Genomic DNA, 14,616 nt, shown 5'->3' with positions numbered 1-14,616 from the left:
TTTATTATTAATTTGTTTGATATCCTCGGGTAGTCGGGCGTGGGTCTGGCCAACCCGCATCCGGAAATCCGGGGGTATCACAGATGGGTCCTGAAAGTTTGTTGGAAAAAAGATACAGAGTGGTTAAGTTGACCAAGTTCTTTATCGAAACAGGTATTGAACCTGAGAAGTTGTTCCTGTACAAATTGAGATTGACAAGAGACGTCAACATTCCAATTTCTTGAGGGATGGGTCCTGAAAGTTTGTTGGAAAAAAGATGCAGAATGGTTAAGTTGACCAAGTTCTTTATCGAAACAGGTATTGAACCTGAGAAGTTGTTCTCGGACAAATCGAGATCGACAAGAGACCTTATGTAACGACCCAAGCTAATGCCAAAATTTTTAAAAAAATTTCGGCATAACCTCCCCTAAAAATGGTCCTTCAACAACCTGTCCCAATACACAAAACACATAATATACTCCAGCATCCCATTCATCCATTCATTATACCTCAACATAGTTCCTCTCATGGTGGAATATCCACACACTAATTAATCTAAATTATCATAATTACAGTCCCAAAATACATGGTTAAGATTTAAAGTCTCCGTCTTACAACGTTACATGATACAATTACATGGAAATATATACCATAATTCCATTAGTTTCATTTACATCAAACTAAAGATAAGTTCGTTCTTAAGTTACAAGGCCATGAATACTAACTTAGTTACATTTCCACAACTATGAATATACATAGAATGGTCAAAATACAAAATAGCAAACAACCTTCTAACAACTTTCAAACTTGAGGTGGATTGTCGTCCACCAGTTCATTTCCAAGACCTGAAAAAAATTAATATAAATAGTAGGGTGAGCATAAAGCTCAGCAGGTGACACTTAAGACACACATCTTGTGTCCTTGTGAATCCAAACAAAGCATAGGCCAATGGGAAATGGGGATCATACAATGTCGAGAAATAATACAGCATAATGATTTAATCTCAAGTATATCCAATGCAATGCAATGAGATGCAATGCATGCTAGTGTCGCTCCCCATTTTCATAATCCAAAACATTGTTTCTAAACTGTTAATACAACCCGCCCTTTGGTAGCCTCGCCGCGACACGAGAAGAGGATTGGCTAGTGTCCCTGACCTTTGGTAACCCTGCGGCGTCATTATGGGGCCAGCTAGCTCAACCACGTTAGGGCGACTCCCTAGTCCCCTCTAGGCTATATTAACCTCTGGCCCGTTGGTAACCCCGCAGCAACCGGGTTTCACATAAAACCATTTCATCAAAAACACTTCCCTGAAATTCCCCATGTTTATTTCAAGAACAATTTCCCCCATTTCATGCAAATCCAATAGTATGTGTATGTATATATGTTCCATACATTCAATGTCATGTCATTTAAAATTCTACACCATAAAATTAAACATTCAACATGTTCAACATCTCCCAAGTAATTATTAACACATTAAGATACAACAAAATACATTTAAGCATGCTTTACATATAAAACAACTCACATTTATACACATGAATTTCTCTAGACAATATTTAAAATAATCATTGATACAATTAACTTCTAATTAAGCATGCTTGGCACAACAAAAGATTATAACTCATAATGAAACAAGAAGGTAGTGGATTAAGGTGTTCCTACCTCAAATTTGCACAAAACCCTTAAAATGGGTCTTGAATTTCGAACCCCAAGGAGGGCACCAAGTCTGGAATTGTTCGTATGGATGCGTAGAGCTCGTCGTGAGCTTCGTTTTGCCTCAAACGGTACCATAATCCAATAAGAGATGAGAGAGAAATTAAGCCTTGAAGCTTTGAAGAACAAAAAAAAGAAAAGAAAAGAAAGCTACTGGACAAGAGAGCGAGAGAGTGATACGCAGAGAGGAAGAGATAAGTTATTATATTGGCTTATAATTCATGTAGGCCCCACAGGTGAATAAAATTTTATTTAACTTTAACATATATATATATATATATATATATATATATATATATAAAGTCAAAAAGATTATTATATAAATAAATAGTTACAATATTGTTCTTGGCTCATGCGTCTTTGATCCTTGGACTTGAAGATAATGGGCCTTCATCTTTTTAATGGCGGGGCCAGCGCAACAAATTGATCAAGGAAAAGTCTTCAATTGCTTTTTAATTTGTCCTGAAAAGACTTGCCTCAAAATGTTGGACCAACTTTGGGTCTTTGGGGGACATTTCACATCAGCTAGCTAGCTTTCCTGTCTCATATAGAAATATCAATTTAATGACATATTTTTTTATTAGATTTAAATTCAATTAATTATTATTTAAACTCATAATATAACATTCATTAATTAACTAAACTTACACGAATATATATATAATATGATTATATATATTAAAATTGAAAATTCAAAGGAGAAAAATAACACAAGAACATAAAAAATTAAAAGATACAAAAATGCTCAGGAGGCTAAACATCCAAAATCAAGCAGTTGTCCTAGTGTAATCTTGTGGAATGGATTTTGCAGAGTTGGCCCTTGTTTCGATAGCTCTGTGGAGACTTCTCTCATTGTTGGCCGAGATTGGGGACTTGCATGCAAGCATGCAAAAGCTAGCTTGGTGATAAAGACTAATTCCTCTGCCATTGGAGGTGAAAGACATTGATCCAACACATCCTTCAAGAGTATATCTCGAACAACCAATGTCGGTGGCGATAAAGATGATGATGATAGAGAGGAGATGAGCTCGCCTGGATGCTTTCCCATGATCAATTCTACTACCAACACTCCAAAGCTAAAAACATCACATTTCTCATTCACTTCCATTGTATAAGCAAGTTCTGCAAAGCAATGAATAAAGGACAAGAATAGTAAAAGAAAAATCTGACAACATAATTTTTTTTTTCTAACAATAGTTGTTCAACATAACTATAGAACACAAAAATGTGAGGATCGAGAGGTACAAAAAATTGGATATTTTTGCTATTTAGGCTAAATTATCTTTTATGAACGAGAAATTGGAGATTGGTTAAATGAAGAAGTGCATCTAGTATATTATGTAATTAGTGTATTCCGTTAAGATTGAAGGTGTTTTATAGAACAACAATTGGACCAAAATCATTTAAAATAATACAATAAGCAAAAGTACCTGGAGCAGCATACCCAAAGTGTTGGGATTTATATACCCTGGCATAGCAAATTCCTATCTGGATTATAGTGACATATGTTCCTGACATATCTGAAATATTTATGATTTATATAATTGGTGAATTCAATGTATTGTGTTTCGATTCACTGTGAAATTGATAGTGTCCATGTAATTACAAGAAATATTTATATATATGTATGTGATGGCAATCAATGCATGATATATAAATAGTAATTATAAATTGTTCATAGTCGGTAATTATGGATGGACTCATAATTAATTAAGACTTGAACTGGATCCGCGTTAGGTTGAGATATATTGCGAGAGCCGTCGTATGCAATTACTCCCTATCACCGTCATGGCATTTGACTCTTAAGCATGAGAAAAATATAGACTCTTTTATTAATTAATAATTACTTTGATTTGTTCGGCGGATTCTTCGGGATCCTTAGACCGACACTTTGGGTAGTTATGTAATTAATAGTTAGAGGGTTATATTTTCAATATTTGCATCATTGCTATTTGTATTTATTTTGTATTGATTATGGTTGATCACAAAGTAAATTCGAAGGCCTTCGTGTGTTTTTAGACAAAATGATTTATTATATATTTATTTATTTAAACTATTATTTTTGTCAAACAAATATTTTATTGTGATCGAGCCAGAAATAATCAGAGGTACCAAAATAGATATATTAATTAAGTAGTCGGATTGATGGCTTTATTTATCCGATAACTAATTATGCTTAGAGGGGTCAAAGTGCAATATTGACTTAGAGGTTATTTATTATTTAATTGGAGTTCAATTAATTTCTTTTAGTGGAGTAGAAATTAATTTATGAATTAATTGAATTGGGTCCATGGACCGAGCCAATTATTAATTTATTGTAGCCAATAAAATAATAGGCCCAATGGATTCTCACTCATAGCCCAGCTTGATATTGGAATCATATTAGATTTGAGACATATGAATTAGAGATGGAGAAGGATTTGTTGTTTCTTTTTCTTTATTTTTATGTTGCCTATAAATATACATGGTCTATGTATATTTTAGGGGGTGATTTTTAATGAGAAGGAAAAAGGAATTTATTTTCTCTCTCTAGAAAATTAGGGTTTATGTTCTCATCTAATGGAGGCTCCCACAAGCCTAGTTTTCCAAGGTCATTCATGGAGGTTTATGAGTGATTCCTAAAGGCAAAACAATTACCAAGAAGATGGAGATCCAAGGAGAATGCATCTTGCTAAGGGATCTACAATAAGTGAGAACATTCACTTTAGAGGAGAGATTTAAGGTTTACTCAAACCTTGATGTAAGTATTCAATCTTTTTATTGAATGATACATCATGTTTTATTTTTGCATAAAACTTGTCTCTATGTAATGAATCAAGATCTATGAATTTAAATCCCTCAAAAAGTTTTTAAAACTAGCACGTTTCCCAACAGTGGTATCAGAGTATGGTTTGATTCATTACTAGAGATCATGTTTTTATCAAAATTCATCATTCATGGATCCAAAATTATATTCATATATATTTTTATTGATGTATGTTGATGTATGGTTTAATATGTTGATATATATTGATACATGATGATGTATGGATAATTGTGAATGAATGATGATGTATGGTTGGGCCATGGATGAAGCTTATAGGAATATTGAATGTAATTTTAACTTTGGATGAATGTAATTAAGGCTTTGATTTAGTCGTTTGAAAGTTCAATGATGTAATTTATTTTTCCCATTGTATTTCAAGTTGTAAATATTTTTTTAAAGCCATGTAATATTCATCGAAGGATGCTATGAAGCTTCAAGAAGGTCCAAAAGGGTTAAATTATGCTTCAGTAATTTTCTAAAATTTTTCCAAATTTTTTGGAATTTTTCTGGAATTTTTTGAGGCTTAATTTAATTTTCTGGGAATTTTTTTTTGATTTTCTGGAATTTTCGGCGATTTTCGGGCGACCGGAGCAATGCCGGCGGCGAGGGATAGCGTCGGAAGATGGACGTATAATCCAATGTAGCAGCACCCATGGTGCACTGAAGAGGACAACCAATGGAAAAGCGCGTGAAGTACACACGCTGACAAGGTCAGCATTCTGGCGCGTGAGATACACGCGCCAGACAAAGTCAACCATCCGGCGCGTGAGGAACACGCGCCGGACAAAGGAACCTTCCCCACGCGCGTGCCGGCGCGTGGCAGCGCGTGGCATGCACTGAATCATCTTTCCAGCGCGTGTAAGCGCGTGGGAGAGCGTGGCACGCGCTAGGACTCTCTAGAGGCGCGTGGGAGCGCGTGAATGACCTTCCAGGTGCGTTTCAAGCCTCATTTTGCTTCTCCTAGCGCGTATCAACCTCCTGCGGGTGTTTTCATGCTGATGGAAGACCATCATGCAGTTATTAGAGCAATTAAATGTTAAAAGCTGATTCCATCGGCCATTTTATTTGCTTTATCTGTCATTTATTTATTTATGCGATGTATGAAATGCATGGAATATATAATTGTTAATTAATTATTATTCATGCATTGGATCCATGATATTTATTTAAATGGCTTGATTTATATTAATTAAGTTATGAAAATTAATTGGATCTGATTACTAATTAATTTGAGGGCACTTATTGGGAAACGCAAAATTATTTTTTGTAAATTATTTTTAAAGTGTGCTTCAAATTAAATATTAGTGAATCGTTTAAAGTCCAAATATTTTCTAAATTTAATTGGATTAAAATCAAGACGTTTTGCATGCATTATATCATGTAAATGAATAAAATGAAAACCCTAATTATGGATGATTAAAAATTGAGTGGGAGCGGGGATTTTTATACATTGCCCCATGGCCTTCGTTATTAACACCATTGTAATTAGGTCTTCAAAAATAAGGCCCCACGCATGATTTGAAGAGTCTTAATATTATAAGAATGGTTATCTCATAAAAATAATAATATTAAATGTTCATTGTAATTAGATCTTTAAAAATAAGGCCCTACGCATGATTTAAAGAGTCTAGATTATAATGACAAGATATTTAATGTTTTATTTTTCATTAGAGTATTAATAACGTTATATACTCAATCTAAAATCAATAGTGTTAGCTCCCCAACGGAGTGGTCTATACTAGGTGATTTTAGAAAGGCTAAACATAATCGGAAATCATTTCATATAGATAGACAAGGCATTGTCTTAAGAGATATGGAAATGATGGGATTTGCCTGCCAATAGCAATAATGAACTTCGCCAACCGAATAAATTATTGGCGTATTGGTTATTCGATTTTTCATGGAGTGGTTAAGGGACCCACATATTATTATTTTAATGGAAGTGCTCGCCTAATAGCAAATGAATCTCAATAATAGTAATAATGAACTCCTCCAACAGGATAAGTTATTGACATATTGATTGGTTGATTTATTATGCTACAGAGTTGAGGGACCCGCATTAATTAAAAGGGATTGTTCACCAGTAATGATAATGATCTCTTGTTCGATTGAGATTTATTGTATTATGTGGTTAACAAGCTCATTTTAATTTTAAATATGCATGACATTATTAATAATTCACCTTGCATATTGTATGAATGCATTTATATTCAGATTAATTATGTCTAATCCAGTTTATCTGCTTGCTTACATTTTCAATGTAACTGGATCTCATTAATATTGACCGAGAAAGGAACTTAGATATTTTATTCACAACGTGGTGGTACAAATGTATTTACTACTCCTAAAACCTAATCCTTTTACTTTAAGATACCCAAGAGAACATTAATGCTTTGAATAAGTGAAATAAGGCAAATGAGATGAATTGGTGCAATATTCTAGAGTTTACCTCGAATACGCTCCAAAGCTAACGTTTACATTATTTTATTTTCTTCAAGCATCATGTTAAAATTTAATAAGATGTTTTGGTGAGATTAGATAGAGAGTATGCCAAAGTACTATGTCAGACTTGAATAGCATCAAGATAGCCTAAGGAACTCCAGTATGAAATCGAATTTTGAAAAATGATTGTTTATTATTTAAAAATTAGCTGGAGATCAATAAGGCTGACTTGGGTGGTAAGTTTCAAGTTGACATGATTATTGCTTGGTTACCAAACTCGTTCGACTCTGTTAGAGTGAACTAAATAAGGAATCAGTTTGAGTTCACACTCGCTGATATTCTTATAGAATTGGTAACAGATGAAGGGATAATTAAGAGTATGGGCGTTCCTATAAATCTAACCTAGTCTATACCATCTTCTTCTAGGCCCAAGTGGACGGGCAAAGCAAAGAAGAAGGATGATAATAGGACTAGACTAGCACAAAACATGGGTATTCAAAAAGGTTAAAGGGAATAAGGCAGTGTATGTTGAGGGCGAAGAAAACTGTTTCTTTTGTCGCTAACTAAAACACTAAAGGACGAACTGTTTAAGGAATGACGTGGCATAGGAAAATATATATTTAATCATTGAGCCATGTTATGTGGTTGCGTCTATTAATTCCTGATGGATAGATTCTGGAGCCACTAAACATATTTGCAATTTATTGTAAGGATTTCAGGAATCCAGAAGCCTTGATGATATGGATATATATTTATCTTTTGACCTGATGCCAAGGTTGTAGTTAAGTCAGTGGGAGTATTACATCTGAAATTAGAGAGTATGAGGATATTAGTATTAGAGAACTATCTTTATGCACAGAAGTGAAACGCAATCTCATTCTTATTTCACTTTTGGTTTATAAAAACTGTGTTGTTATTTTGTAAAACTGGTTTTATAAAATTGAATAGATATGCGATTGCTTCTTGTGCATTGAAAGATGGTTAATATACTATAATCACAAACTCTTAAGATTTGCAGGATGTGAAACTAATGTTGCATCTTCTAGATTGAATGTTAAGAGAAAAATTGTTATTCCTGACTCATTGTATTTTTAATGTCTATTTTTGGGTTGTTATCAATCAAAATAAGATTCAAAGATTGGTCAAAGAAGGTTAATTACCTAGTGAGGCAAGGGAGCCTAAACCAAACTTGTGAACCCTGTTTTGAAGGATAGACAACTCTTAGGGCTTAATCAGCCAGATGAAATAGACATAAAGGACAATTGGAGTCGGTACACACTGACACGTGTGGTCTTATGAACATCTAAGCAAGATTACTCACGTTTTGGATAAGTTTATCTGATGCAACACAAGTCTTAAACTCTTGGTATTTTCTGAGAAGGTTAAGACTGATGTGGAACACATATTAGGTAAACTTATCAAGACACTTCGATCTGATCGAGGATATGAGTATTTCTTGGGATAGTGCAAAGACTATATGGTCAATGAGGGTATTATTTACCAGTTTTCCGCAATTGACGCTAAATGTATTTAGGTGTCAAATAGGAATAACAGAATTCCACTTAACATGGTTAGATCTATGATCAGCTATGCTACATTATCTCTTTCATTTAAAAGTTTAGCGTTAATGACATTGATGCGCATTATGAACTGCATTCCATCTTAATCTGTCTCAAGGATACCGTTGAGCTGTGATTTTTACTAAATATTAGTTTGAATCATATGCACATATGGGGTAGTCTTGCACATGTGCGCTTGATATGGACAAGTAAGTTGGAAGCAGATCATAGGCATGCTAGATTTGATAGCTACTCTAAATGTCACTAGGATGGATTATTTTATGATCTCAAAGATAAAAGTTGATTGTTTTCACTCACTGTTTATCTATAGGAGAATCATATTATGAATCACATACCTAGTAGCATAATGTTAGAGAATTTGGTATGAGTACCAGATGTACCACATGTGAACACACTTATTATAGAGATTGAGAATAATATATGAATTCCCTATTGATGCGTTAGCATCATCTACTACACAGATTCTTGCATCGGTACATTGATGTAGTGGGAGGATTATCATCCAATTCGACAGAATCATGTTTTTAGGTGAGACCATTATGGACATCCCTGTTAAACATGAGTTGGACCCAGTAAGCTACACGGAAGCGTGAACCGATGTGGATACAGATCGTTTTGGTGAGTTACTATGAAATCAGAGTTGGAATCTATGTATTCTAATAAATTCTAGGATCTTGTAGAACTTTCTAGTAGGGTGATTCCTATGGAAGGCAAGTTAATCTACAAAAAGATACCAGAAGATTTCTTAGTGAATAAATCAGGAGTGTACAAGGGAATGTCATTATTTTTCTAATTCTATATATATTGATGACATCCTACTCATTTAGAATGATGTGGAAGTTTTGTCATCAATAAAGAGGTAGTTGTTCAATTACTTTTAAATGAAGGATTTTCAGGATGTAAGCTAGATTCCTATGATCAAGCTTTTGCAAGATCAGGTTAAAAGGAAAATAGGCTTATCTTAATAATCCTACATTGATAAAGTTTTGACCAGGTTTGGTATGCATAACTCAAAGAATGAGTTCTTGCTTTATTGATATGGATGGCTCTCTCTAGTAAGTAGTTTTTCAAGACTATCAAAGGAGATTGAGCAAATGAGACTGGAACAATATGTTTCGGCATATGAGAGTCTCATATATGCCATGGTCTATACCAAACAGGACATCCGCTACATAGTAGGGATAGTCAGTAGAGATCAGTCCAATACTGGACTTGACAACTGGTTTATTGTGAAAAATATCATTAGGTACCTAAGGAGAACAAATGATATCATATTCATTTATGGATGTGATGATATGGTCCTAGTCAGGTATGCTAGTTCTGATTTTCAATCAGAAGTAGATACTATGAGGTTCATGACTTAGTGTATGTTCACTTAATGGAAGGGAGATCAGTTGGTAGATTGTTAAGCAGATTTCAACTGCTGACTCAAACCTGTAGGTGGAATATATTGCAGCCTTAAAGGCGGCAAAGGAAGCCTATTAGTTTGATCTCACTGATTTAAAGGTTGTGGAGTATACTAGCCTGCCTATTGAGCTATGTTGTGACAATAGTGCAGAAGTAGTCCAAACCAATGACCCAAGGTTCCATAGAGGAACAAGATACACTGAGAGGAAGTATCATGTTTTACATGATATTGTCCGGCAAGAAAATGCACTTGTAGTTAGAACATTGCATTGGAACACAACTTTGTTGATCCATTATCAAAGGTGTCATTGATCAATAATTTTGATCATCATCTGGATAACATTGGAGTTAGGTGCAATTTGAATTGGCTATGAGGGCAAGTGGGAGCTGTTGGGATTTATATGCCCTGGCATAGCAAATTCCTATCTGGATTATAGTGACATATGTTCCTGACATATCTGAAATATTTATGATTTATATAATTGGTGAATTCAATGTATTGTGTTTCGATTCACTGTGAAATTGATAGTGTCCATGTAATTACAAGAAATATTTATATATATGTATGTGATGGCAATCAATGCATGATATATAAATAGTAATTATAAATTGTTCATAGTCGGTAATTATGGATGGACTCATAATTAATTAAGACTTGAACTGGATCCGCGTTAGGTTGAGATATATTGCGAGAGCCGTCGTATGCAATTACTCCCTATCACCGTCATGGCATTTGACTCTTAAGCATGAGAAAAAGTATAGACTCTTTTATTAATTAATAATTACTTTGATTTGTTCGGCGGATTCTTCGGGATCCTTAGACCGACACTTTGGGTAGTTATGTAATTAGTAGTTAGAGGGTTATATTTTCAATATTTGCATCATTACTACTTGTATTTATTTTGTATTGATTATGGTTGATCACAAAGTAAATTCGAAGGCCTTTGTGTGTTTTTAGACAAAATGATTTATTATATATTTATTTATTTAAACTATTATTTTTGTCAAACAAATGTTTTATTGTGATCGAGCCAGAAATAATCAGAGGTACCAAAATAGATATATTAATTAAGTAGTCGGATTGATGGCTTTATTTATCCGATAACTAATTATGCATAGAGGGGTCAAAGTGCAATATTGACTTAGAGGTTATTTATTATTTAATTGGAGTTCAATTAATTTCTTTTAGTGGAGTAGAAATTAATTTATGAATTAATTGAATTGGGTCCATGGACCGGGCCAATTATTAATTCATTGTAGCCAATAAAATAATAGGCCCAATGGATTCTCACTCATAGCCCAACTTGATATTGGAATCATATTAGATTTGAGACATATGAATTAGAGATGGAGAAGGATTTGTTATTTTCTTTTCTTTATTTTTATGTTGCCTATAAATATACATGGTTTATGTATATTTTAGGGGGTGATTTTTAATGAGAAGGAAAAAGGAATTTATTTTCTCTCTCTAGAAAATTAGGGTTTATGTTCTCATCTAATGGAGGCTCCCATAAGCCTAGTTTTCCAAGGTCATTCATGGAGGCTTATGAGTGATTCCTAAAGGCAAAACAATTACCAAGAAGATGGAGATCCAAGGAGAATGCATCTTGCTAAGGGATCTACAATAAGTGAGAACATTCACTTTAGAGGAGAGATCTAAGGTTTACTTAAACCTTGATGTAAGTATTCAATCTTTTTATTGAATGATACATCATGTTTTATTTTTGCATAAAACTTATCTCTATGTAATGAATCAAGATCTATGAATTTAAATACCTCAAAAAGTTTTTAAAACTAGCACGTGAAGATAAAAAATCCCAACAACCATAAGTGAAATAAGTAAAATGCCTAAAAGAGGGACTATAATCAAAATCACAAGTGTGTTGCTCTTCTCTTTATTAGCATCATTGTTCTTTGTGGGGGCGCAAGCCTTCAAACTAGTGGCATTGCCGCATAAAGCTTTGTTATTACGGAATGCATTAAATGATGCCTCCTGAAAGGCTTTATTTTTTGGAACAGGACCCTGCAACTGATTGTATGATACATCAACAGAAGTCAAACTTAACATACCTTCAAAAGTCAATGGAATGGATCCAGAAAGCTTATTGTGGGAGAGATTCAATGCTTCTAACTTCTCCAATTGTCCAAGTTGGGTTGGTATTTTCCATTTTAATAAATTGTGGCTGACATCAAGGTTTTCAAGAGAGTGTAAATTGCCTATGCCAAAAGGAATACCTTCAGCAAGAATATTTTTGCTCAAATTCAAATACAATAGTTTCACACACTCTCCTAACAGTCCCGGAATTGAGCCCTTTAGATATTTTGCTGCCAAATTAAGACGTTCCAAGTCTGACAGCTCACCAATTTCCAAAGGAATGTTTCCTGAAAGTTTGTTGTTGTTTAAATCAAGGTTTATCAATGAGGTTAACCTTCTTAAACTCTTTGGGATTTTTCCAATGAGATGGTTTGAAGAGATGTCAAGTACACGTAGCTGAGTTGCATTTCCCAATTCAGGTGGTATCTCACCAGAAATATTGTTGTTGGACACTCTTAAGCTTATAAGATTATGGCACTGGCCCCATTTACTAGAAAGCTCACCGAACATTTTATTATCACTCAAATCAATATAATTTAAGTTTTGATATATGCCGAAATCATTTGATATATTTCCAGAAAGTTGGTTTCTTTCAAGCCTAACTCTGAATAAGCTAGTGCAACTCTTCAAGCTGTTAGGGGTTGGACCTGTGAGATTGTTGCCAAATGCAGTGAAATTTACAAGTGTTCCACCACGGCATATGTTATGTGGTAAATGACCAGTAATCTCGTTCTCACTCAACTGCAAGTTTTACAAATGGGTAAGATTATTTAATTCTATAGGTATAGATCCAGTGAATTTATTATCAGATAAGGATAGAGACTCGAGGGATTTCATCCTTCCTATTTCTCGTGGGATAGAGCCAGATAACAGGTTTTCGTACAAACTAAAGCCCAAGACCTTGGTCAAGTTCCCAATAGTGGATGGAATGGATCCAGAGAGTTGATTTTCGTGAAGGGGCAACATGGTTAAGTTGCATAAATTCCCTATCGAAGAAGGTATTGGACCTGAGAAGTTGTTCTCGGACAAATCGAGATTGACAAGAGACCTCAACATTCCAATTTCTTGAGGGATGGGTCCCGATAGTTTATTTTTATAAAGGTATAAAGTGTTTAAGTTGACCAAGTTCTTCATCCAAGCATGTATTGAACCTGAGAAGAAGTTCTCGAACAACTCCAAATCGACAAAAGACCTCAACATTCTAATTTCTTGAGGGATGGGTCCTGAAAGTTTGTTGTCATAAAGGTATAGAACGGTCAAGTTGGTCAAGTTCCACATTGTAGCAGAGATTGGACCTATGAGATTGTTGGTCGCGAGTGACATCTCAGTGAGCGACATCAGTTTCCCTATCTCAGATGGAATTGCTCCAGAGAGAGAATTAAAAGACAAGTCAAGATAGGTGAGCTTGGAAAGGCTAGTGATGTGGTTGGGGATTGTCCCGTAGAGTGAATTGTTATAAAGATCGATGCTACGGAGATGAGGGAAGCATGAGAAGTTGAGATAGTGAAGTGTACCTCTTAAACCAACACTTTGAAGGCGTATGTGGGTGACACTTCCATTACCCTTTTTGCAATGAATCCCAACCCAATTGCAAGGGCTGCTACTGGTGTTTGGAGCCCAGGAGGAGAGAATTAGAGATTGGGTTTGCTTGTGAAGAGCCTCTCTTTCCTTTTCTCTAATTGGAGCTGCAGAATAAGAAGAAGAAGCTTCACAAGCAGTGAAATGGGAAAAAGAAAGCAACACCGCAAGGATGATGATGATGATGGGAAATAATAGACGTTTGAAATTAAAAAGAAATTGGTTGTGGAATTTCATTGTGGGTTTGATACTATAAGAGGGCAATTGGTTGGATGGATGACGAAGGGCTCCAAGTATGGAGAGGCTTTTATAGAATACAATTAGTATGTGAAATATACACACACAAATCCCACTTTGGGCTGCCCCACTGCTTGGGAATTCAACTTCTTGATAATGAAAACATGGTTTTCTATCATGAAATATTATTCTTTTGTCAAAAGTCGGTATCAAAATAGATCTTAATACTATTCTTTTGTCTTTCATGGGTCCATTCAAAAGATCTAATACACACACAAATCCACTTGGGTTTTCAAAAGCCAGTATCATGAAATTCCTTCTTGCATGGTAAAATATTCTCTCCAAAGTACAGGGTTGGTTGGTTTTTTTTTTTGTTTGGTCGGAAGGAATAAAAGGATAATTCTTATATTATTTTTATCAATATAGCCTCATTAGTCACATCTCATTGGGTTTGGGAAGGTTCAAAATGTAAATTAAAATAGATTGATTGAGAAGGTGGATGGATCATCACACCAGTGATGTTGAGAGGACAAAGTATAACACGAGATTTCTCTATCTCTAACAAACTCATGATAGATTTTATTTTAAATATATTTTAATACGAAATATTATAAATCACAAAATATTTCTATTACCTTTAGTTACAAAAGTAATAAAAAAAAATGAAAAACAATGAAAAGAACCAAAACTCGACTAACGAAATAACTATTTATGGATTTTATGAATCAATTAGATTGTCAAAAGTAAAAAAATTATAAAAATATAACAAATTC

At 34.4% G+C, this 14,616-nt stretch overlaps 1 protein-coding gene across 1 annotated transcript; it reads right to left on the bottom strand.

Moving 5' to 3' along the window:
• Positions 1–2,443: 2,443 nt before the first annotated feature.
• LOC132272824 (MDIS1-interacting receptor like kinase 2-like) lies at positions 2,444–13,843 on the bottom strand. The gene is made up of 3 exons (XM_059773906.1): positions 12,929–13,843; positions 11,782–12,769; positions 2,444–2,820 (listed from the first exon to the last, which is right to left on the bottom strand). Exons 1-3 carry the CDS (start codon positions 13,841–13,843, stop codon positions 2,444–2,446), a joined length of 2,280 nt encoding a protein of 759 aa, XP_059629889.1.
• Positions 13,844–14,616: the final 773 nt, after the last annotated feature.

The sequence above is a fragment of the Cornus florida genome, unplaced genomic scaffold (genome assembly GCF_030987335.1).
Source record: "Cornus florida cultivar Cherokee Brave unplaced genomic scaffold, ASM3098733v1 CherokeeBrave_3.0.0_Hap2_Chr09, whole genome shotgun sequence".
Classification (NCBI taxonomy): domain Eukaryota; kingdom Viridiplantae; phylum Streptophyta; class Magnoliopsida; order Cornales; family Cornaceae; genus Cornus; species Cornus florida.
The sequence above is the reverse complement of the archived record's forward strand: the minus strand, read 5'-3'. Positions and strand labels throughout refer to the sequence as shown.